The sequence below is a fragment of the Podarcis bocagei genome (assembly GCF_964188305.1).
Source record: "Podarcis bocagei genome assembly, chromosome: 2".
NCBI classification, from domain to species: domain Eukaryota; kingdom Metazoa; phylum Chordata; class Lepidosauria; order Squamata; family Lacertidae; genus Podarcis; species Podarcis bocagei.
The window spans coordinates 16293002-16317773 of record NC_138126.1 but is presented as its reverse complement, the minus strand read 5'-3'; the positions used below and the strand labels follow the sequence as shown (position 1 = coordinate 16317773).

Sequence of the window (24772 nt, the reverse complement as noted above, 5' to 3'; positions counted from 1 at the left end):
AGATTTTTTTCATGAAACAAGTGTGCCTTTGCCCAAAAAAGGTTGGGAAACACTGTATTAATTTGTGTTTTGACAAAGGCTGAGATCACGCAAGTAAGTTGCGCATGAATTTTAGGCCGACTGTACTCAAACTAGCAAACAATCTTTGGATATGGAGATTTTCCTGAATTGCCACATAAGCTTCCCTGAGGAGTAGCAAAAAAATGGAATTTTGAACCCAATGCTAAGAATTTGTCTAGAATGTATAACTTGTTGCTGAAATGGAATACACAAGATGAAACAGTTAAATCAGCTATGATTAAGTGGGCACAGGACATTGGTCATAACATTATGTTTGCTGACTGGGAACAGTTGTGGACCACCGGTTTGAAATTTACGGCATGTAATGCCTTAAAGGAAAATATTATGAAAATGATTTATAGGTGGTACATGACCCCAGTCAAGCTAGCAAAAATCTACCATTTGCCTGATAATAAGTGCTGGAAATGTAAAGAAACTGAAGGTACCTTTTATCACCTTTGGTGGACGTGCCCGAAGATTAAGGCTTTCTGGGAAATGATATATAATGAAATGAAAAAAGTACTTAAATGTACCTTCCCTAAGAAACCAGAGGCCTTTCTCTTGGGCATTGTCGGCCAATTGGTGTCAAAGAAGGATAGAACTTTTTTTATGTACGCCACCACAGCAGCAAGAGTACTCATCGCAAAGCATTGGAAGTCTCAAGATCTACCCACTCTGGAAGAATGGCAGATGAAGGTGATAGACTATATGGGACTGGCTGAAATGACCGGCAGAATGCATGACCAGGGGAAAGAAACGGCGGAAGAAGATTGGAAGAAATTCAAAATTTATCTTAAGAAACATTGTAAAATTAATGAGTGCTAAAATGTCGAGGTTTTAGGGGAAAAGGGGGGACTACAGCTGTAAAAGATTAAGTAAAAGAAAAGAATAAGGGAAAAATTTGATAAAACCAAGTGTTAGGATTTGCTGAAATAATTTTGGAAATTGGGATGTAGAAAGGGGAGGTATGGGGAAGTCGGCGAAGTAAGGTTTAAGAAAAAGGGATATGAAATTATACATGTTTGTTCGTATGTTTGTGTGTTTGTATTGTGTATTGTTTGTGTTTATAAAAACTGTGAAAAACCAATAAAATTTTTATTAAAAAATAATAATGGAATTTTGGAACTTCCATCTCCACGGCCAGTGGAGGTCTTGCGGGGAGGAAAAGGGAATATGAGTTCAGGATTGAGGCTGAGGAAATGTTTTAAGTGACGCCCGTACATAATTTTGATTTTATTCAGAAAAGATGATGGTATTGTCTATAGAAAATGTGTCAGAATTGGAGGTTGGAGAGAGAACTACATCAAAACAGGAATGTGGGGAGGTTTGCTGTTGTTTCCTAAATTATTTTCTTGCTTCTTTCCCCCCTTTGCACCTCCTGCACTGACAGAAATAGCCGGTTCCCAAGGGAGAGAGACAAGGGGTCTGACAGGGGTCCCAATCCATCCGTGTCATTTACAAAGCTGGCCCGAGAAGGGGGAGTTGCATCATGATTGACACAAGGGATGGCCAATCACAGTTCTGCAAATATAGTTTCTCCTGAAGTGCCTGTCAGCTCAGTCCTGAAGAGGAGACTCAATATGACATGATGGCCATGAATATATGCTTGTCTGTCTGCACCTTCAGTCAAGAGAGTCTCAGGTTCGCTTTCTCGCTCACATAAAAGTAGGGCTGGAGGGTCTCTTCTGAAAAGCAGGCTGCCAGGAATGTGCAGAGGAGGACTGCTGTGTCTGCATCGTAAAAGGACACCCGTCCCCCTTCACAGTTCAGGGCCAGTCGGATCCTCTTGGGCTCCTCACTTGGAACAGGGGCCTCAAGGGGGGAGCAGAACTTGTACACACCGTCCCACTTCCCCAAACCCCAGATCCCTTCCGTAGTATTAAAATACAAAACACCCTTCCTCTTCACAGACTTTCTGGCCACCCCCACCCCCCACCCCTCCTCTCTTCCCACAGTGACCTCCCAGAAATATCTGCCTTCCTCGAACGCCTCACATCCCAGCACATTGCCATATGTGTCAAATCTCTCAGGGTTGTCTGGCAGGTCTTGATAGAAGTCTCCCTCTCTCACACTCTCGCGATCCTCAGACAGGATGAGCCAGGGATTAGCTGTGTCAGGATCCAAAGTTACGTTTTCTGTGGAGGCAAATGAAGAAAGATAAGAGAAACGACGTCAGTGGGAAAGCTGACTTTTCTTTAGGAACATGACAGAAACAGCATCCACTCTGAAATGAACAGGGACTCCATGGCTCTGCATTTGAGACAGGGATGTTCATCAACTTGAAACATTTGCAGATCTGCCAAGAGTTCAAAGCACTTAACACACATTACAGTGGTACCTTGGGTTAAGTACTTAATTCGTTCCGGAGGTCCATTCTTAACCTGAGGCACCACTTTAGCTAATGGGGCCTCCTGCTGCCGCCGGAGCACGATTTCTGTTCTCATCCTGAAGCAAAGTTCTTAACCTGAAGCACTATTTCTGGGTTAGCGGAGTCTGTAACCTGAAGCGTATGTAACCTGAGGTACCACTGTAATAAATAAATAAATAATAATAATAATAATAATAATAATAATAATAATAATAATAATAATAATTTGTACCTATTTGCAGCTGAAGTCCATATTCCACAGTGTCTGGAAGAGAAAAAGGAACCAAGCTTAGCATCACAACATCATTCAGATAACAAACCTGGAAAAACAATATGAGCTTATGAGATTGTAGCCAGTGTGACTTCTTGATATTGAAAATGAATAAACTAATAAACCTTCCATTTTCCTGGCATGGCTTATATTCTGTAGGATCAGAAGCCTGCCATGAACACTTATAAACATCCATTATAAAATACTTTCAGCCCTTCTTTACTACCTCTGAACTGCTTCATGACTCCCTCCAGGAAGGGATTAATATCACAGACGTCCCAGATCCTCCACTTCAGGGCAGGAGGAAAAGCTACAGGAGGATCCTCCATGTTCTCCTTCGCTTGAGACCTGGGAGAAGAAGAACAAAGTCAAGCCAACATCCTTCCAATGCAAGGAGCTTTCTGAGAAGACAGGTGTCTCATCCTGATAATAAAGGCACCATGGATATATCATGAAGACTTGGGAGCAGGGTTTTTCCAATGGCAAAACGGAGCATATAGCATGATGTGTGGATTTAGAAAGCACCTAAGAAGTTGAAGAACAACAAACACACACCAGCTTCCAAAATATGCTGAAGGAAATATATGAATATGAGATTGAAAAGAAGCTGATATATGCAAATTAATTGTTTTAGGAAAGTGAGCAATACTGGGTCCTTACGCAGAGATTTTAGGACTACACCAGTTTTAGTGAAGAATTTCAGGTGATTAATGAGCAAAACAAAATAGGTCTGGTATGTGCATTTCTGAAATATAAGGACGTTCAGAATGCTTTAGAATGGCTTTTGCAGTTAACATCATAAATGTATTTTAGCACAGTGGTTATATTTTTAAAAATACAGAGGATATTGGAAATTAAAGCAGTATTTTCTAAACATGGAAGATTCTCAAAATTCATGAGTGTCTGGAGATGTTGCAGGTGTTTGGGGGAGAAGGCTCTCAGCGGGTTCTCTTCACGATGCCTGGGTCAAAGGCAGTGGTGCCTCTGAAACACAGGAGGGGAGTGTCCTCTGGGGCTCAGATCCTGCCCATCCGTTCCCCACTGGCATCTGGTTAATCATTGTGAAAACAGGATGCTGGATGAGATGGTCCACTGGCCGGATCCAGCAGGGCCCTTTCTCACATTCTTATGTCTGAAGAAGAACCAGCAGGAGCCTGAAATACACTGGATATTTAAGGGATACGGGTGGCGCTGTGGTCTAAACCACTGAGCCTCTTGGGCTTGCCGATCTGAAGGTTGGCGGTTCGAATCCCCGCAATGGGGTCAGCTCTCGTTGCTCGGTCCCTGCTCTTGCCCACCTAGCAGTTTGAAAGCACACCAAAGTGCAAGTAGATAAATAGGTACTGCTCCGGCGGGAAGGTAAATGGCCTTTCTGTGCACTGCTCTAGTTTTGGTGTTACACTGCGTCAGAAGCGGCTTAGTTATGCTGGCCATATGACCCAGGAAAGCTCTCTGTGGACAAACGCCTGTTCTCTCGGCCTGTAAAGCGAGATGAGCGCCGCAACCCCAGAGACGTTCTTGACTGGACTTAACGGTCAGGGGTCCTTTACCTTTTCCTTTTCTTTAATGAATGTTCCCGTTTTTCTGTATATATTCCGGAGTAAATGAATCCTTCTAGGAAAAGGGAGAAATATGTAATGGAGGGGAACAAGGAATGGCTTCCTTCCTATGATTCTAGATGAGACCAATAGCTACAAATGACCAGGAAAATGTGTCTTTGTCTGTGATCTTGTGGAATGGACGATGGAGTCCTAAGCTATCTCTGGAAGGAGGAACTGGAGAGCAAGTTTCCCACCTGTTAAACAGGAACTTTTGTAGCATCAGAATAAGGCAGGGGTTTCCCATCACTTACCTCTGCAAGAAGCTTCCAATATCCTGGAAGGGAAGAAAGAAAGATGTCAGTGGAGCCAGAGCACTGTCATCAGTTTGTTGTTGTTAATTCTGCTGTTGTCATTATCGATTTTGTATACCACCCTATACCCGCAGGTCTCTCAGCAGTTCCCCAAATAAAATCACAAGATAAAAACATAAAATTCATAATAAAAACAAAACAAGAACAACTAAATAATACAAACTGACTTCAGAGGCAGCCCCATCTACAACCCCCAAGCTATGTATCCACTCCTTCAGAGGAAGTGCAACCCCATCAAGAGCAGGCCATCTCCCACCCATCCGGTCTAGGGAACCACCCACTAATAGCTCCTCAGTCTTATCTGGATTGAGCTTCTGTTTGTTGGCTCTCATCCAGTCTGTTAGAGAGACAAGACACTGGTCCAGCACTTCCGCTGGAAGGTGTAAATGAGAGTCACCAGCATATTGCTGAAAACATGCTCCAAACCTCCGGATGACCCCAGTTATCAATACAGTGGTACCTCAGGTTAAGTACTTAATTCGTTCCGGAGGTCCATTCTTAACCTGAAACTGGTCTTAACGTGAAGCACCACTTTAGTTAATGGGGCCTCCCGCTGCCGCTGGAGCACAATTTCTGTTCTCATCCTGAAGCAAAGTTCTTAAGCCAAGGTACTATTTCTGGGTTAGCGGAGTCTGTAACCTGAAGCGTATGTAACTTGAAGCGTATGTAACCCGAGGTACCACTGTACTAAGCAGCTGACCAGCACTTACTGGGGAAAAAGGTGGGCAGAGAGCTACTGGTTTTTAAAGTTTCCCAGAGACCTCTGGTTGGCAAATGGGAGAACATGATGAGAGAATGAAGGGGCTTGTGGTTTGATCATGTAAGGCCGCTTTTGCGATCCCAGGCCTTTCACACTTCATGTACCAATTGTTTAATTTAGAACAGGTTTCTTTGGCGGGGCGGGGGCTAAGATGTTATTCTCCTGCCTATAGTCTGAAGCATCACACTCCACCCTCTCGCATCAGGATGAGGCCTCACCTGCAGGAGTTCACTTGCTGGTTCCTGAAGCTTCTCCTCCATCTCCTGGATGAGGCTGTCAAGAGAGGAGAGTTCCCTGGAGAGTCTGGCCAGGTGCTCCTCCCTTTGGGCTGCAATCTCCTTCTCCACTTCCGCCATCTGGGCCAGAATACGTTTCTCTTGTTCTTCCAGAAACTGGTGCAGTCGCCTGAACTCAGCCACCATCTTTTCCCTCTCTGCACCTGTTTGTTTCTGCAGCAAAGAGGTTGAAATAAGAGAACAGTGGGCCAAAATCAGGCATCTAGTCTTCTCTTGCAGGATGAAGAGGCCAGTTATCCCAATTCCCTTGGAAGGCCACTTCTGACATATTCAGCAGAGAACGAGCTTCATAAAAACTTACAAGTCCACCACCTCCTTCAAATGGTCTTTCATGCTCTGTGGAGATCAGGCCGTTCAAAAAGAAACCGCTTTCTGTATTCCATATTCTCTCCCCCCCCAGATATCGATTCTAGACTATAGCACTTTTTCACCTTAAAATAGCAATGATACTTACAAGCAGGTCTTGGCTTTCCTTTTCTGTGTCTGCTTTAAATACTAGAATTTTCTCTCTCTCCTTCTTCACATTGTCTAGGCAGCTTCTGATCTGATCCTGAGAAGAAAACAAAGTCCAAGTTGGGCTGCGCTACACATTAAAACAACAACATTAACACAACTCCCTGCCCCACATCCCTGGGTCTTTTGCAGAGGTTCCCCTTTTTCATACCAGATGAGGAAGAAATGGGGCTGCCCTATATCAGAGCTGAGAAACATGGGGGTTTTGCTATTTATCCCACACACTGAACACACTTCCAACAACTTCCCCCGCCTCTTTACTAAATTAATCCTAGATGTTGTAATCTTTCGTCCCAGGGGAGTTACTGCAGCCTGCATTCAGGGGGACACTGGTGCACTTTAATCCCTCAAAAAGAAAAATAAATGTTTATTGTATTAATTTTTAGAAGTTTAGTTGTATCAGGAGAATATCTTTTGGGCTGCAAGTTGAGAGAATACATTACAATATGATCATTATCATCATTATCATTATTACAAGCCCCTCTTGTCTGCAGCTCTTCCACCCCCAAGAAAGACCCACTGCCTTTTCCCACCTTGTACTCCTGGGACGCCTCCTCCAGAGGAACCACCTCGTGGCTTTTGTGCTCCTTGGATCTGTCACACACCACACAGATGGGGATTTGGTCCTCTATGCAGAAGAGCTTCAGGGGCTCCTGGTGCTTCTCGCAGACCCTTCCTTTTCCTTCTCCCTCCTCTTTTCCCCACAGATGGCTGAATTTCTTGGCTATTTCCACAACATTTGCCAGCTGCTGGTTTCGGGTGATGCTGCTTTGCTCAACATTTTCCCTGCACTGAGGGCAGGAAGCCTCTCCCTCGGATTTCTCCCAGCACTGGATCAGGCAGGATCGGCAGAAGTTGTGCCCACACTCATGAATGATCACTGGATCTCTGAAATACTCCAGGCAAATGGAGCAAGTGGCTTCCTCGCGGAGATCCCGGACGGGACCCTCAAAAGCAGCCATGCTTGCCTCGCCAGGAAGAGGGAGCTGGTTTCGTTTTCTCTCTTTTCCGCCTGCAAACGGGCGTGTTCCCTTTCCTGGAAATTCGGGTTTCCGGGAAACTCAGGATCTCTGCTACCTAGGAGTTGGGTGGAGCCCCGAGCAGCTTTGATACGGTGGAAATAAATAAATATATATGTATATTTATTTATTTAAAATAAGTGCTCATCCTTGGTGGCTGCTCGTTTATGGAACCATTTCCCTGTGGGAGCTGGTGGAGTTTGTAGTAGCTTTGTTGACTATCAGCACGTCAGCCTCAGACTACTTTGCAAGCTAATGAATAAACTGCCGTCCGCCTCTCCCGCCTTCCTCCACTCACAGCTTCTATCTAGTTAGTAGCCACCGCATACAGAGGAGAAACAGCCCAGCCCTCCATCCCGGTGCCAATTTTTAGTGAATGGTTTTGACAGAATCGCCGGCGTCTGATAATGTGCAATAACCACCTCTGGAACGAACTCTGCAAACGGCCTTTGCAAACAGCTCAGCTAAAGGGTATCCAGATATTTGCTAATCACACCGCAGGGCAGCTATTAGCAGCAGGTGTTTTCACTTAGCCCTGTTTTCTCAATGAATGCAGCCCTTTGTCAGTGAAATATCACTTCGTTATAAGAATTTTAAGTTCTCAAATATAAAATAAATACTGTGATACCTCGGGTTACATACGCTTCAGGTTACAGACTCAGCTAACCCAGAAATAGTGCTTCAGGTTAAGAACAGTTTCAGGTTAAATATGGACCTCCGGCACGAATTAAGTACTTAACCTGAGGTACCACTGTACATAAATGCACACATAACTCAATATATGAACCATGTGTCTGAAATCATACGGGAGAGCGATCCTGAAGCCATTTTGACTCTCCCAATGGCCCCAAATATTCCTCTGCAGTAAGGGAGGAAAATGGGGGAAGTCCATTCATAAGGGCATATTTGTGTATGAATAGGGTGAGCCTGTGACCTGAATTCAGGAACTAAAGTATTTACTATCACAAAAGGTCATGCAATCTGTGACCTTTAACAGGTATCCTGACAGAAGGATTTCTGCTGAAGACTGCCTCCTTCTGTGATGTATGTCCGATATTTGGGGGGTTTGGTCTTGTGCTACAGGTGGGCAGTTTCAAAAGTCTATATAGGGGCTTGCACACCATCGTTCTGGGTTTTCCTCCCTCCTTCATAGGGTGACTGGGCAGTGGGAGGCTCCCTTAGTGAAAGTACGCCTCATGTTAAGAACAGTTTCGGCTTACGAACGGACTCTGGAACGAATTACGTTTGTAACTCGAGGTACCACTGTGGAGGAACTTTGCAGGGAGGGCTTTGAAGCACATCTCTGAAGGGACCCTTGTTAAGATTTCACATTCTGAGTGCACAGTGTGTTGGACTTGGGATGACAAGGCCCATGTTCAAATCCCCTTTGACCATAAACCTGAACGTTTCTCCTTTTTCTAAGTCTCTCAGCTCAGCCTCTTCTACCTCACAGGGTTCCTCTGAGGATAAAACAGGATATCACCCTCCTAAAATCTCTGGAGGAAGTGTCATGGGGAATGGATATTACACAGTTGAGTTCCAAACACCACAGGAGCAACAAGAAGTACAATCTTTAGTAGAATCAAACATGTTAGCGCATGAAACATATCCCCAAATTATTTTAGGCTCGTTATACAAAAGGATAAAAGGAGGGGATCTCTCAAAATACAGGTAAGTATCTGACTCTTCATTACAAACCACCTTGGTGAAAATAATTTTATACATGGGAATTTACCACATACACATAACCCAAAATTCTCAATGTTTGCCAATGGAGAAAATTCTCCCTGGCCAGTGGAGAAATTGGGGGAGGAAAAGGGAATATGAGTTCAGGATTGAGGCTGAGGAAATGTTTTAAGTGATGCCCGTACATAATTCTGATTTTATTCAGAAAAGATGATGGTATTGTCTATAGAAAATGTGTCAGAATTGGAGGTTGGAGAGAGAACTACATCGAAACAGGAATGTGGGGAGGTTTGCTGTTGTTTCCTAAATTATTTTCTTGCTTCTTTCCCCCTTTGCACCTCCTGCACTGACAGAAATAGTCGGTTCCCAAGGGAGAGAGACAAGGGGTCTGACAGGGGTCCCAATCCATCCGTGTCATTTACAAAGCTGGCCCGAGAAGGGGGAGTTGCATCATGATTGACACAAGGGATGGCCAATCCCAGTTCTGCAAATATGGTTTCTCCTGAAGTGCCTGTCAGCTCAGCCCTGAAGAGGAGACTGAATATGTCATAATGCCAATGAATATACACTTGTCTGTCTCACATCAGTCAATAGAGTCTCAGCTTCGCTTTCCTGCTTATGTAAAAGAAGGGCTGGAGGGTCTCTCCTGAGAATGAGGCTGCCGGGAATGTGTAGAGGAGGGCTGCTGTGTCTGCATCGTAAAAGGACACCTGTCCCCCTTCACAGTTCAGGGCCACTCGGATCCTCTTGGGCTCCTCACTTGGAACAGGGGCCTCAAGGGGGGAGAATAACCTGTACCCATTGCCCCACTTCCCCAAGCCCCAGATCCAACCCCAGATCCCTTCCCTGGGACCGAAAGAGAAAACACCCTTCCTCTTCACAGACTTTCTGGCCACCCCCACCCCCCACCCCTCCTCTCTTCTCACAATGACCTCCCAGAAATGTCTGCCTGATGTGAAACCCTCACATCCCAGCACATAGGTAAGTGTGTCAAATCTCTCAGGGTTGTCTGGCAGGTCTTGATAGACGTCACCCTTTCTCACTCTTTTTCGATCCTTGGACAGGATGAGGAGGGGATTTGCTGTGTCTGGATCCAAAGTTATGTTTTCTGTGGGGGCAGAGGAGGAAAGAGAAGAGAAACAACGTCAACTGGGAAGCTGACTTTTCTTTAGGCACATGACAGAAACAGCATCCGCTCTGAAATGAACAGGGACTCCATGGCTCTGCATTTGAGAGAGGGATGTTCATCAAGTTCTTAATAAGGATTCTGGAAACATTTGCAGTTCTTTCAAGGGTTCACACATTATCTATATAGAACCTGACCCTGTAAGTTAAGTCAATCTTAGCATGCCCATTTTTCAGATGGGAGGACTGAGGCTGAGAGACAGTGGCTTGTCTAAGGCCAACCCCACCACCTACATTTCATGGCAGAAGGGAGTTAAAGCAGGGACTCTAATTCACATCTTAATCTTTTACCTCACATCACATGACAGACCATGCTTGACAGGTCAGGTAGAACTGGCAGCAGGTGCTCTCACCCTCCTTGTAACCACCATTCAAGTTTCAGTTATATATTTAACATTATATTACAGACCATCCTTCCAGAGAGTTTATGAAAAAGCAAGAAAGTGGTTAGGCTACCCGGAACCCCCTTGTGTGAAATGTCCTGCTTGGGATTCTTGAAAGCCCATTGTATGATTGTAGAGTTGGGAGGGACCCTAAGGGTCATCTAGTCCAACCCCCTGCAATGCAGGGATCCCAACTAAAGCATCCATGACAGGGGGCCACCTAACCTCTGCTTATAAACCTCCAAGGAAGGAGCGTCCACCACCTTCTGAGAGCTCCCTTCCATGTTCTGCAGTGTGGGCCTTTGGTCTGTTTCCCCCAGGCAAACTATGAGCAGTCAGCCAAGAACAAACTCGATTATCTCTTACGGTTTGGTTAAAGCGGAGCTTTTAAATTGACAACTATTACATCGTTGATATGAATGGCTTTCTTTTTCTGTGAACTGTGTTAATGCATTTATTGTTGCAATCTCAAGATGAAAGGCAAGATTTATAAAACCTAGGAAGTGCCATTCCCACCTGTCACCTTGAACGCAAAGACCCCATCCTGGTTCCCCAGGCCTGATTGGCTATATGAGGATTCATTTTTTTCACTGCTCCTCACATTTATGGAAAAAGTGGGCAGTCGAAGCACAATAAGAAGTCCATTTAAAAATTGGTCAGGCTGGTGGACATTAGGAAGAAGATCTGCTCTGCAGTCCTCTCACCTGCTCCCCACGTTATGGAAAGTTTGTGAAGCAATTTCTTTTTAAAGACACACATTTGTACAGTGGCCTTTGGAAATTATGTGGGATATTGGATGTTGCGAGTGCTGCTATTAGTAAAAAAAATATTGTTAAATGTAATGGTTTTTTCTAGTTTATTGTTGTATTGGTTAGCCTTTATGTATTTTACTTACTGTTTTCTAAATGAATCACAGAATGTACTTTTAAAGATAAGTAGGAGTTTCCTTTATGCTTCCATCTGCTGCACCTTTTCCAGCTCTTATGAATCCCTTTTTGTGGTTTTCAGGATCAGGCCAGACTGGACTTCTGTCTTCCCATTGAGCCTTTCCCCCTGGTCTGTGGTGCAATTCTGTCCTGCTCTTTTAAGTTTACTCAGGTTTCTCTAGTCCGCCATCATGTTGCAGCAGAGAAGTCATACAATACAATACAAAAGCTGACTGAAGACCCCCATCTTGCAGGGAAGCCGGAACACTGAAGTTCACCATCAGTCAGCCCCCAGCTCCTACCACTGACACCCTTCTTGTACTCAAAGGTTGTTGCAGCCATTTTCTGAGCTATTTCTGTTCATGCATTTCCCACTCTTACACCTTACTCTTACATAAACGCTCCTAAATGGGTTGGGGATTTTGTATGGCTCAAAGGGATATTTCTCCCTCATGTGCCGGAAGCATTTGGCTTCACACCATCCCTGTGTCTTATTGAGATTGGGCACAGAAAAGCCAGCCATCCTGGGCTGGGGGTTTCCTAAGAGTCTGCAGGATCAGGCCAAGAGCCCCTCTAGCCCAGCAAGCTGCTCTCACGGAACAGATGCCTCTGGGAAATAAGGGGAAATAAGGCATGGAAGGAAGAGCTGCAGTGGCCTGGTCTTTTGAGAAGCAGATCCCATCTCTCCCGAATTTCTGCCTCTGTTTGACTTGGAAATGGTTAGGGAAACCCAGCCAGATGGGCAGGGTATAAATAATATAATTATTATTAAATGTACCTTTTTGCAGCTGAAGTCCATATTCCACAGTGTCTGGAAGAGAAAAGGGAACAGAGATTTAGCATCACACCATCATTCAGATCACAAACCTGGCAACAACAATATGAGCTCATGAGATTGTAGCCAGGGTGGTGCACTCCTGATGTTGTGGACTACAAGTCCCATCATCCCTAACCACTGGCCACGCCAGCTGAAGAGATTCCAGAGCCCAGCAAGAAGGGTTTGCCGTCCCCTTTCAATTGCATAAGTAAAATCAGTTGTGAATCATCTACATATTAAAGTGTGGCTTCTAGATATTGAAAAAGAATAATAATAAAAACCTGTCCATTTTCCTGGCATGGCTAATATTCCGTATGATCTGGAGCCTTTCATGAACACATCTAAACATCCAGTATAAAATACTTTCAGCCCTTCTTTACTACCTCTGAATTTCTTCATGACTCCCTCCAGGAAGGGATTTATATCAGAGAAGTCCCAGATCCTCCATTTCAGGGAAGGAGGAAAAGCCACCGGAGGATCCTCTAAGTTCTCCTTCTCCTGAGACCTGGGAGGAGAAGAACAAAGTCAAGCCACAATCCTTTGAATTAAAAGAGCTTTCAGACAAGGCAGGTGTCTCATCCTGATGATAAAGGCATGATGGCTATATCATGAAGACTTGGGAGCAGCGTTTTTCCTATGGCAAAAGGGAGCATCTAGAGAGAACCTAAAAGATGAAGGAAAACCGACACACATCTGCTTCCATAATATGGTGAAGAAAATATAGGAATATGAGATTGCATAGATCAGCCTCTTTACCTTCAAATTAATTTTTTTAGGAAAATGAGAAACACTGTGTCCTTACGCGGAGATTTTAGGACTACACCAGTTTTAGTGAAGCATTTCAAGTGATCAATGAGCAAAACATATTGATCTGGTATGTGCATTTCTGAAATATAAGGAATGGCTGCTGCTGGAATGGCATTTGAAAGATGAAGTAAAATCGGTTATGATACACTGGGCCAAAGATTTTGGATATAATATACAGCTAAAAGAATGAGAGAGCTTGTGGAAAGAAAGAATAAAATTTACAGCATGTGATGCTCTGAATGTGATGAAAATGATGTATAGGTGGTATATTACCCCCATGAAATTAACTAAAATGTATAAGACAAGTAATAAATGTTGGAAATGTAAAGAAAAAGAAGGAACTTTTTATCATATGGGGTGGGAATGTAAGAAAGTAAAAAGCTTCTGTGAGTGTAAATGGGACCAATAGCTACCAAAAAATGTGTCCCTATTTTTGTCTGTGATTTTGTGAAAATGGGCAATGGTGTCCTAAATTATCTCTGGAAGGAGGAAATGGAGAGAGTTTCTCACTTGTTAAACAGGAAAATTCATAGCATCAGAATAAGGCAGGGGTCTCCCATCACTTACCTCTGCAAGAAGCTTCCTATATCCTGGAGAGAGAGAGAGAGAGAGAAAGAAAGAAAGAAAGAAAGAAAGAAAGATGTCAGTGGAGCCAGTTCTACTGTTGTTATCAATTTTGCGAGAACATGATGATAGAATGAAGGGACCTGTGGTTTGATCTAGCATATTCGCTTTTGTGACCCCAGGCCTTTTACCCTTCATGTACTAATTGTTCTCTTTACAGCAGCTTTTTTTTAGGGTGGGGGCTAAGACATGTTATTCTCCTGCTTGTACTATGAAGCAGCGCACTCCACCCTCTCGCATCAGGATGAGGCCTCACCTGCAGGAGTTCACTCGCTGGTTCCTGAAGCTTCTCCTCCATCTCCCGAATGGCGCGTTCAAAAGAGGAGAGTTCCCTGGAGAGTCTGGCCAGGTGCTCCTCCCTTTGGGCTGCAATCTCCTTCTCCACTTCTGCCATCTGGGCCAGAATACGTTTCTCCTGTTCTTCCAGAAACTGGTGCAGTCGCCTGAACTCAGCCACCAACTTCCCCTTCTCTGCACCTGTTTGTTTCTGCAGCAAGGAGATGGAAAGAAGAGAACAGTGGGCCAAGATCAGGCATCTAGTCTGCTCTTGCAGGATGAGGAGGGCCAGAGGTCAGCAAACTTTTTCAGCAGGGGGCCGTTCCACTGTCCCTCAGACCTTGTGGGGGGGGCCAGACTATATTTTGAAAAAAATATATATGAAGGAATTCCTATGCCTCACAAATAACCCAGAGATGCATTTTAAATAAAAGCACACATTCCACTCATGTAAAAACACGCTGATTCCTGGACCGTCCACGGGCCGGATTGAGGAGGTGATTGGGGCCTGATCCGGCCCCCGGGCCTTAGTTTGCCTACCCATGACTTATCCAAATTCCCCTGGAAGGGCATGCCTGACATTTTAGAGGGATCACGCCAATATTTAGCAGGGAAGGAGCTTCATCAGCACCCCCCCCTTAAATGGTCTATCATGTTCTGTGGAGATAAGGCTGTTCAAAAAGAAACCTCTTTCTGTATTCCATATTCATTCCTCCCCCCCCCCAGATATTGATTCTAGACTGTAGCATTTTTTCTTCTTAAAGTAAAAATGATGCTTACAAGCAGGTCTTGGCTTTCCTTTTCTGCGTTTGCTTTAAATACTAGAATTTTCTCTCTCTCCTTCCTCAGATTTCCTAGGCAGCTGCTGATCTGATCCTGAAAAGAAAACAAAATCCAAATTGGGCTGTGTTACACATTAACAGGCAAGCTCAACCCTATGTTTGCTCCCTGCCCCACATCCCTCGGTCATTTGCAGAGGTTTCTCTTTTCATCCCACACTAGGCAGAAATAGAACGGCTCTATATCAGAGCTGAGAAACATGTGAGTTTTGCTATTTGCCCCCCACACTCAACACACCTCCAACATCTCCCCCCTCCTTTTTATTAAATTAATCCTAGATGTTGCAATCTTTCCTCCTAGGGGAGTTACTGCAGCCTGCATTCAGGGGTCACTGGGGGCACTTTAATCCCTCGAATAGAAAAATAAATATTTATTATTTATAGTTTCAGAAATTAAGTCTTATCAGGCTGCAAAAGATTCTTGCTGGATAACTGTTCTGGGGCTGCAAGTGGAGAGAATACAAGATTTATTTAGTTTTTTGCAAGCCCCTCTTGTCTGCAGCTCTTCCACCCCCAATAAAGACCCACTGCCTTTTCCCACCTTGTACTCCTGGGACGCCTCCTCCAGAGGAACCACCTCGTGGCTTTTGTGCTCCTTAGATACATTACACAAGACACAGATGGGGCTTTTGTCCTTCTTGCAGAACAGCTTCAGGGGCTCCTGGTGCTTCTCGCAGATCTTCCCCTTTCCTTCTCCCTCCTCTTCCCCCCCCAGATGGCTGAATTTCTTAATTATTTCCACAACATTTGCCAGCTGCTGGTTTCGCCTGATGCTGCTTTGCTCCACTGTTTCCCTGCACTGAGGGCAGGAAGCCTCTCCCTCGGATTTCCCCCAGCACTGGATCAGGCAGGATCGACAGAAGTTGTGCCCACACTCCGGGATGATCACTGGATCCCTGAAATACTCCAGGCAGATGGGGCAAGTGGCTTCCTCGCGGAGATCCTGCACGGGACCCCCAGAAGCAGCCATTGTTGCCTCGCCAGGAACAGGGAGCTGGTTTCCTTTTATCTCTTCCTTTTAGCAAATGGGCGTGTTTCGTTTAGGAACTTCAGAAGTTGGCTGTAGCTCCGAGCCGCTTTGATATGGTGGAAATATATATTTTTATTTATTTTAAATGGAGTGCACATCCTTGGTGGTTGCTCGTTTAAGGAACCATTTCCCCGTGGGAGCTGTGGAGTTTGTAGTAGCTTTGTTGACTATCAGCACGACAGCCTCAGACTACGGTACTTTGCAAGCTAATGAATGAATTGCCGTCCCCCTCCCCCGCCCCCCTCCATTCACACTCCTCTTTCGAGTTAGTAGCCAAGACATACAGAAACAGCCCAGCACTCCATCCTGGTGCCAGTTTTTAGTGAGTCGTTTTTACAGAATCGTCGGCGTCTGATAATATGCAATAACCTCTGGAACCAACTCTGCAAACGGCCTTTGCAAACAGCTCAGCTAAATGGTATCCAGATACTTGCCAATCACATCGCAGGGCACCTATTAACAGCAGGTGCTTTCACTTAGCCCCATTTTCTCAATGAATGCAGCCCTTTGTCAGTGAAATATTACATTGTTATAAGAATTTTAAGGTCTCAAATATAGAATAAATACTCATCAATGCACACATATAGGAATATATGAACCATGTGTCTGAAATAGTACGGGAGAGCAATCCTGAAGCCATTTTGACCCCAAATATTCCTCTGCAGTAAGGGAGAAAAATTGGGAAAGCCTTCCCATTGTCTTTTTGCTTACAAATCCATTCTTAAGGGCATATTTGTGTGTGAATAGGGTGAGCCTGTGATTATTTATTTATTCATTCATTTCATCCAAGTCATAGAGGATACAGCTTTAAATGGCTATGATTCATGATGGCTATAAATCACCTCCATGATCAAAGGAACCATTCCTCCCAATTCCAGTCTCTGCAGAGCAGAAGAAGGAGGAAGCGCTCTTACTTACTTGCTTATTTATTTCATAAAAAATTATACACCACTTGTTTTGTAAAACAAAAACCAACAACACCAAAGTAGTTTACAGAAAGATAAAATCGGGGGGGGGGGATAAAATATACCAGAAGTTAAACTACTAAAACTTATTTTCTAAGCATCTCGGTAGGCTTGACGAAACCAGAATGTTTTTAGTAAAGGTAAAGGGACCCCTGACCATTAGGTCCAGTCGTGGCTGACTCGGGTTGCGGCACTCATCTCGCTTTACTGGCTGAGGGAGCCGGCGTACAGCTTCCGGGTCATGTGGCCAGCATGACTAAGCTGCTTCTGGCGAACCAGAGCAGCGCACGGAAACGCCGTTTACCTTCCCGCTGGAGCGGTACCTATTTATCTATTTGCACTTTGACGTGCTTTCGAACTGCTAGGTTGACAGGAGCAGAGACCAAGCAACGGGAGATCACCCCATCACGGGGATTCGAACCGCCAACCTTCTGATTGGCAAGTCCTAGGCTCTGTGGTTTAACCCACAGCGCCACCCGTGTCCCCTAGAATGTTTTTAGCAGGCACCAAAAAGAACACAGTGAAGGCACCTGCTTAATATCAAGAGGCAGGGAGTCCCAAAATGTAGATGCTGCTGCACCAAATGACTAGGTTCTTGCAAATGCAGACCTGGGGTCCTGCTTGTGGGGCCCCCATAGGTTTCTGGCTTCCAGGTTCTGCTTTGATTTTTAACCAGAATGTTAAGGTCAGCCAACCAGAGACAGGGGCGCAACAGTGGCTTCGTCAGGCAGACAATATATGCTCAACCCAGAAATTTGTGATCAGGACCAGAATCAAGCCTGGGTGTCTATGGACACAAAAATTCAGTCCTGATTCCCCTTCCGGTTTCCTCCCAGCGAAAGATCCCTGAATTGCACAGGGTTGGCCTAGATGGCTCTATGATCCTATGAATGTAAATTATTTTTGGGGTGGGACAGGGAATTGTTTATTGGCAGATCCGCTCCACTTCGCAGTGGGGAGGAATTTGCGGTGGACCGCATGGCCACCCACTCCCCACTGGGGGCGGGGGACTTTGTCCCCCATTGCCTGGGTGATCCCGGCCACGTCAGAGCCCGGCCAGCCAACCCGCTGGCTAGGGGGGCCGTTTAAACGGAGGAGCGAGCCAGAGGACTTCCTCTTTGGCTCGCTTCCTCAATCACCCGCCCTCCCTCCCTATTTTGCAGGTTAGGCACTGGCCTTGCTATGGACTTTGGTTGGTCGCCTTGGTTGTCCGAGGGGCCTGGTAGGAATTTTTCCACTTGGCAAATTGGCGCTGGCCACTTGGTTTTCGCCTACCTCGTAGCAATCGTCACAACTTTGTTAGGGTTGCGGTTAGGCATTGCTTGACCTTGTGTGGGGGAGGGGAGGTGTGGCCATCACCTGCCCCTCCATGCTTAAGGGTATTCCGTTAAAGGAATCCGGGGGTGTTGATCTTGTCCGAAGCCCGGCTGGGGAGCTAAGGCCTTGACACGACCCCGACGGGAACACCAGGGGGAGCTTGAGTTGGTCTGCATTGACAGGGCTCCTCCTACCAGTGGCTTACCCTCACTGGCGACTTCCTGCACAATGGGCAGGAGTCAAATATAGTCAGGTCCAATCAATGGCTAAGCCAATACTGCTCACATTCTGTAATTTCAATAAAGTTGTGGCCAAAATTTGCCCAATAACATAAACCTAATATCCGTGTCCTTGTGTGAGTTATTTCCAACGAGGGGGTGGCTGCGGGGTCTCGACACGCAACTGCCTGAAAGGAGACGCTTTCTAGGCAGTAGCTCCTCCCATCTATGATTTCCTTCAGACTGCTCAGGACATTCCCCACAGCCTCTATGATGATTACTGTCCTTGGCTGGCGGGTTGATCTTTTCTTAACCTGAAAGGTAATAGTGAGACTCCACTTGATGTTTCTAGGTCCTTCCTACAGCTTCAGATGTTTCCAGCTCTGCAATGGCTTCTGCTCCTCCTCCTCAATCCGCTTCTTCAATTTCTCCCCATAGAAGAAGAGCTGCAAGGTTGCTTTTTGAGAGGTGCAGAGGTGTTGGAGATCTGCAATCCAGGCAAAAGGCGGAGCAGAATTAATTTTTGTTTCATTCTGGTGCAAAGGACAATAGTGTTCATAATCTGTGAAATGGATCTAAGCAAGCATGCCTCTCTCATCTCCCACTTGAAACTACCGTATTTTTCGCTCTATAAGACGCACCAGACCATAAGACGCACCTAGTTTTTGGAGGAAGAAAACAAGAAAAAAAATATTCTGAATCTCAGAAGCCAGAACAGCAAGAGGGATCGCTGTGCAGTGAAAGCAGCAATCCCTCTTGCTGTTCTGGCTTCTGGGATAGCTGTGCAGCCTGCATTCGCTCCATAAGACGCACACACATTTCCCTTTCTTTTTAGGAGGGAAAAAGTGAGTCTTATAGAGAAAAAAATACGGTAAATGCCCAGCATTGTTCCTTGTACTTTGCTCACCCGGGGAAGGAACTATCCCTGGGTGACTATGGGAGGGAAGGCAGAAAATAAATAGAATAAAATTATGTGGTATGACAGTGAATGGTATCTCCTCCCTCTGCGCCTGGAGACTGAGGCTTGACACAGAGGGAGGAAAGGGACGTACCTGAAAGGCCCAGAGCAGTCCTCGTCCCAAGAGCTTAAGAAGACTGGCAGTTCAAGGAAGGATGTCTTCTCTTCCATTTCCATTTGCTAGATGGTGGAAGGAGGAGAAAAGGGAGTCAGGGTGGAGAATATATTCAGGTTCTGCAACATCAAGGGACCACGTCATTCCTGAGCATTGCCTGGGAAAGGCACTTTTAAATTCCCTACAAAGGTCACAACATTAATCAGGGAAAGAACTTTCTAGAAGCTTATGGGTGCCCACCCTTGGAATGGTCAGTCATTTCCTGCAGGAGAAAGGGACAACCCCAAATAGAAGCAAGGTGGCCTTGTGTGCTTAAAAATATCCAACCCTTTCTGGATTTATTTTCCCCTGGTTTATTATTTTTAGACTTGTACTTTTTCATTTCCCAACATCAGCAACACTTACAAGAACCCCTTGAATCTTCTTTTCCGCGTCTGTTTTCCCCCATCTCCAAATGCTGCCTGTCTCATCGCCTCCAGATTCTCCGCAAGAGCGTCAATTTGATCCTGAAGAGAAAATATAAACCACTTCATTTTGTTTTTGGTTCCTTTATTGTCTATTTCTGAAGTGAAGTCCGAGGGGGAAAGTTGAATGGCATGCTTGCTCCTTGCCCTCACATTCCTGTGCTTTTTACAGAGATCTCCTGCAACCTTCCATATCCTCTTGCAGCATTTGAATGGGTTGGATTCAATAGATTACAGGGTGCAAGTGAAGTAGGGGGTTTAACACACCTTGATAGGAAGGAAGGGAGACCTCCCCAATGCTTTGGGAGGAGAATACACTCAAGAATGAGGGAACATAAAAAGTGTCCTTCTAATCTGGATCAGGCCAGCATCTCTTTTTCACATTGTCCAACCAGATGCCTCTCTTAGACCTGAGTGGCGCTGTGGTCTAAACCAGTGTTTCCCAAACGTTTTTGGGCAACGGCACACCTGCTTACCGGAAAAAAATCTCGCGGCACACCACCATTAAAGCCCCGCCCCGTGACGTCAGCGCGCAGCGTCACGCCGGGAGGGACGCACAAAAGTGAACGTTTTTTCCCTCCCCCTTGCCGGGGTGGGAGGAGGCAGCAGAGCGAGGGCAGCTGAGGCGGCGGCGGCAGCTGAGGCGGCGGCGGCAGCTGAGGCGGCGGCGGCTGCGATAGCGGGCGGAGGAGCCGTCGCCGGGAGTTGCTGCTGCTGCTGTTGCTGCTGCTGCCTGGACATGCCGGCCTCCTCCTCCTCCGCTGTCTCGCGCTCCTCCCTTTTGCGCGCGCTGCCCCGCCGCTCGGCACCACCACCGCGGAGCCGCCCCGGCTCGACGCGGATCCTCCCTGCCGCCTCTCGCCGCCGCCTCTCGCCCGCCTCCCTCCCACGGCACACCAGCCGGTGTCTCACGGCACAGTAGTGTGCCGCGGAACACCGGTTGGGAAACACTGGTCTAAACCACAGAGCCTAGGGCTTGCCAATCGGAAGGTCGGCGGTTCGAATCCCCACGACAGGATGAGCTCCCGTTGCTCGGTCCCAGCTCCTGCCAACCTAGCAGTTTGAAAGCATGGTCATGTGTAAGTAGATAAATAGGTACCACTCCGACGGAAAGGTAAACGATGTTTCTGTGCGCTGCTCTGGTTCACCGGAAGTCATATGGCCAGCATGACTAAACCGCTTCTGGCGCAGTGAGACACCATTTACCTTCCCGCTGGAGCGGTATCTATTTATCTACTTGCACTGGTGTGCTTTCGAACTGCTAAGTTGGCAGGAGCTGGGACAGAGCAATGGGAGTGGGAACTTGAACCACCAATCTTTTGATCAGAAAGCCCAAGAGACTCAGTGGTTTAGACCACAGTGCCACCAGCATTATGTGTGTTGAAACATCTAATATTCAGTTTTACTGAATGCCCTCAGCTTCTTGTATAAGAGATAAATAATTCTGTCCATCTGCTTTCTTCACACTGTGCATAATTTTATGTCCCTCTTGTCTTAACTTTTGTTTTTCTAAACTCAAAAGCCTCAGATGTTGTGACTTTTCCCCATAAGGAAGGTTGAGGTGTCGCAAGGCCGTAGGACAGAAAGAATTGTTTTCCTTTTAGCTTAGCAAGCAATTGGAAATGTCAAAGCAGGTAGCATCACGCAGAGCTATGGAGTGCATAAGAAGTGGAGTGCAGGATGAGGCCAGTGATCTGTTCTCACAGTGGCCAGCCAGACAGCACTTACAAGCTCGTCTTGGCTTTCCTTTAAGATGGCTGCTCCGTAAGCCAGAACCTCCTCTCTCTCTTGACACAAAATCTCCTCGCGACTGCAGAGTTGATCCTGAAAGAAACATGATTTGTACTTTGGTTCTTTCTCTCTTTTTTGATTTATTGAGTATTTATGATATCAAAATTGAGAAAGTGAGAGGAAAGTTGAATGCAATGCTTGTGACTTGAGTTTTATGGAGGTCTCCTGTACCTTCCATGTCACTTTGCAGCATTCAACATAGAATTGTAGAGTTGGAAAGGAGAGAACAAGAGGCCTGCTGGATCAGACCAAAGTCTAGCATCCTCTTCTCACACTGACCAATCAGATGCCTCTGTGAAGCCTATTGGAGATCTTTGAGAGCATCAATAAGCAAATAGATGTAGGTGACCCGGTGGACATACTGTACTTGGACTAATGTGCGGAATTTGGCAGCCATGTTGCTCACCAGGGCAAGACGGTTTGAGCATATTGTACCCATCTTGGTCCAACTGCACTGGCTGCCAATTAGCTTCCGGGCCCAATTCAAAGTGCTGGTTTTGGCCTATACAGTGGTGCCTCAGGTTAAGAACTTAATTCGTTCCGGAGGTCCGTTCTTAACCTGAAACTGTTCTTAACCTGAAGCACCACTTTGGCTAATGGGGCCTCCCGCTGCCACCGCAGCGAGATTTCTGTTCTCATCCTGAAGCAAAGTTCTTAACCCGAGGTACTATTTCTGGGTTAGCGGAGTCTGTAACCTGAAGCGTCTGTAACCCGAGGTACCACTGTAAAGCTTTAAGTGGCTCAGGACCGCAATACCTCAAGGACTGCCTCTCCCCATAGGGACCCAGACCCCAAGATCATCATCTGAGGCCCTTCTTGATGGGCCTCCTCTGTGAGAGGTCCGGAGGGTGGCAACACAAGAACAGGGCCTTCTCTGCAGCGGCTCCCCGTTTGTGTGATGCTCTCCCCAGCGAGGCTTGCCTGGCACCTTCCTTATAGACTTTTAGGCAACAGGTGAAAACGTTCCTCTTCAACAAGGCCTTTGGCTGATTAATACTCTTCATTCTTTTAAATGTTTTTTTTTTGGGGGGGGGGTTGCTATTTAGTCATGCTGGCCACATGACCTGGAAGCTGTACGCCGGCTCCCTCGGCCAATAAAGCGAGATGAGCGCCGCAACCCCAGAGTCGGCCATGACTGGACCTAATGGTCAAGGGTTTCTTTACCTTTACTTTATTCTGAATATAAATAAACATGGTGTAGCAACAGAGGCCAGCTTACTTCCCCAAAGGATACTTTCCCCCTTTCTTATTCTACAGAACGACTTCTAATATAGCTATAAGAAATGCTTTGGTTATGGGTGACAAATACAGTGGTACCTCTGGATGCGAACAGGATCCGTTCTGGAGCCCCTTTCACATCCTGAAGCGAACACAACCTGCGTCTGTGTGTCTGCACATGCACGGATTGTGATTCACAGCTTCTGCGCATGAGTGTGACGTCATTTTGAGCGTCTGCGCATGCGCGAGCAGCGATAAGCGGAAGTAACGCGTTCCATTACTTCCGGGTTGCCGCAGAACATAACCTGAAAACGCTTGACCTGAAGCATATTTAACTTGAGGTATGACTGTAGTCCCAAACTTAGGGGACCTTTTTTCCCTCCAGCTTCTCTGGCCGTGGCCAGGGTTGCTTGGCCTTGGCTGTAATTGTAATTCAGCAACTCTGGGGGGGAGAGACTTCCTGTTCTCATTCCATACCCTCCAACATTTCTCTGAGGAAAATAGGGGCGTTCTATTCCATCATAATAATAGTAATAAATTTATTATTTACATGCCACCCATTAAAAACATCCCTATACAGGGCTCCCATCAGATGTCTTCTAAAGGTTGTACAGTTTCTTATCTCCTTGGCTCAGGGGTCGCATACCCTCCAACGTTTCTCTGTTGAAAGTAGGGACATCCTACCATACCCTCCAACATTTCTCCGGTTAAAATAGGGACGTCCTAAGGAAAAGTGGGACATTCTAGGATCAAACTGGGACAGCTTCTGTAAATCCGGGGCTGTTCCTGGAAAATAGGGACATTTGGAGCGTCTGCCATTCCACTTAATGAAATACTCCACCTCCTTACCACAAAGCTCACTGGAGCATTCCTTTTATGGAGACACACTGCAACATTTTGTTGCAGGACTCGCTTGCCCATAGCTAGTAGAGTATTGCTAGAATAGAAAACGTGATTTCCTACCTTGTATATTTCAGGCGCTTCATCCAGAGGAACAACCTTGTGTTTTTTGTGTTCCTTGGCTTTGTCACAAATCACACAGATGGCGGTTTTGTGGTTTTTACAGAAGAGTTTCCGGGGTTCCTGGTGTTTTTCGCAGAAGCTCCATGTTCCCCTCTGACGTCTGGAGAGATCCTCAGCAAGACCCCCAGCAGCCATGGCTGCCTCGGGCCCAAGAGTTACTTTTTTCTCTGCTGTCTTTTGCTAAAAACTTATTTCACAAACTGGGTGTTCCCTTTCCTGGAAACCAGGTGACGGGGGATTTCTACTTTGTGTTGCACCTCAGGTGTGTGTCAAAGTCCACAGCCAAAGTGAAAGTTTAAACAATTATAAAAAAGGGGGGGGGTGTGGAAAGAATGTGCAAAGCAAACTCATAGTTTGCAAGGACATTCTGCAATCTTTAATTCAGTACCAGGAACAAACCTTTGATTTAGTACCAGGAAAGAAACTGGAGAATACAGGAGATAAGACGCCTCATTAACTCTAAATTATTTGGGGCATTCCTCACAGGTGCCCCGGGTGATATTTCAGGCTCTGTTAGCTGTAATATCAAAGATGACATTTGGGGGTGCTATTTTTCTAAAATGCATGTGGAATTTAGGGAGTGGAAAACCAATTTCCTCTGGATTTTAATGATCTTCCAGAGTGGGATCCAGTAAAAACCAGGACACCACAAAAGTTGCTGAGCTTCTTCTTTTTTTAAGGAAACCCCCAAAATTGTTGAGCTTTTTACAGGCAATTCCCAAAGTTGTTCAGCTTCTATTCCCTTTTTATTCTGATATATGATAGCACTATAGTAGTAGTAGTAGTAATAACAATAACATTTTTATCCTCTGCCCTCCCCGCCCAGGACCAATAAAATTAATTACAATAAAATGTAATGGGGGGAAAGCAGTAACCCAATCTGAAAGAAAGACTTGATCAGGCCTCAGGCTCAGATCATGATAATGTCTGA

General features: G+C 45.8%; 3 protein-coding genes across 3 annotated transcripts; all 3 read right to left on the bottom strand.

Moving 5' to 3' along the window:
- Positions 1-1665: 1665 nt before the first annotated feature.
- LOC308581232 (E3 ubiquitin-protein ligase TRIM7-like) lies at positions 1666-7156 on the bottom strand. The gene is made up of 7 exons (XM_081183762.1): positions 6714-7156; positions 6122-6217; positions 5590-5820; positions 4552-4574; positions 2926-3047; positions 2661-2693; positions 1666-2195 (listed from the first exon to the last, which is right to left on the bottom strand). Exons 1-7 carry the CDS (start codon positions 7140-7142, stop codon positions 1687-1689), a joined length of 1443 nt encoding a protein of 480 aa, XP_081039888.1. The 5' UTR covers positions 7143-7156; the 3' UTR covers positions 1666-1686.
- A 2314-nt stretch (positions 7157-9470) lies between these two features.
- On the bottom strand, positions 9471-15816 carry LOC308581227 (E3 ubiquitin-protein ligase TRIM7-like). Its single transcript, XM_081183758.1, has 7 exons — positions 15284-15816; positions 14684-14779; positions 13884-14114; positions 13571-13593; positions 12580-12701; positions 12158-12190; positions 9471-9993 (listed from the first exon to the last, which is right to left on the bottom strand). The coding sequence occupies exons 1-7, from the start codon at positions 15710-15712 to the stop codon at positions 9473-9475; spliced, it is 1455 nt and encodes a 484-aa protein (XP_081039884.1). The 5' UTR covers positions 15713-15816; the 3' UTR covers positions 9471-9472.
- A 756-nt stretch (positions 15817-16572) lies between these two features.
- On the bottom strand, positions 16573-24567 carry LOC308581187 (E3 ubiquitin-protein ligase TRIM7-like). Its single transcript, XM_081183714.1, has 5 exons — positions 23782-24567; positions 21538-21633; positions 19751-19851; positions 19325-19410; positions 16573-18759 (listed from the first exon to the last, which is right to left on the bottom strand). The coding sequence occupies exons 1-4, from the start codon at positions 23974-23976 to the stop codon at positions 19359-19361; spliced, it is 444 nt and encodes a 147-aa protein (XP_081039840.1). The 5' UTR covers positions 23977-24567; the 3' UTR covers positions 16573-18759; positions 19325-19358.
- Between the last annotated feature and the right edge of the window lie 205 nt (positions 24568-24772).

Excerpts from the sequence above, each read along its gene's own strand:
- LOC308581232 (XM_081183762.1), bottom strand. The coding sequence starts at position 7,142 with ATGGCTGCTTTTGAGGGTCCCGTCCGGGATCTCCGCGAGGAAGCCACT. Across the intron at positions 4,575-5,589 it reads CAGCAAGTGAACTCCTGCAG|GATATTGGAAGCTTCTTGCA; the intron begins GTGAGGCCTCAT and ends CTTCCCTTCCAG. Across the intron at positions 2,694-2,925 it reads AGTCATGAAGCAGTTCAGAG|ACACTGTGGAATATGGACTT; the intron begins GTAGTAAAGAAG and ends TTTCTCTTCCAG.
- LOC308581187 (XM_081183714.1), bottom strand. The coding sequence starts at position 23,976 with ATGGCTGCTGGGGGTCTTGCTGAGGATCTCTCCAGACGTCAGAGGGGA. Across the intron at positions 21,634-23,781 it reads AAGCGCCTGAAATATACAAG|GATCAACTCTGCAGTCGCGA; the intron begins GTAGGAAATCAC and ends TGTTTCTTTCAG. Across the intron at positions 19,411-19,750 it reads AGAAGATTCAAGGGGTTCTT|CAAATGGAAATGGAAGAGAA; the intron begins GTAAGTGTTGCT and ends TCCACCATCTAG.
- LOC308581227 (XM_081183758.1), bottom strand. The coding sequence starts at position 15,712 with ATGGCTGCTTCTGGGGGTCCCGTGCAGGATCTCCGCGAGGAAGCCACT. Across the intron at positions 13,594-13,883 it reads CAGCGAGTGAACTCCTGCAG|GATATAGGAAGCTTCTTGCA; the intron begins GTGAGGCCTCAT and ends CTCTCTCTCCAG. Across the intron at positions 12,702-13,570 it reads ATAGGAAGCTTCTTGCAGAG|GTCTCAGGAGAAGGAGAACT; the intron begins GTAAGTGATGGG and ends TTCTCCTCCCAG.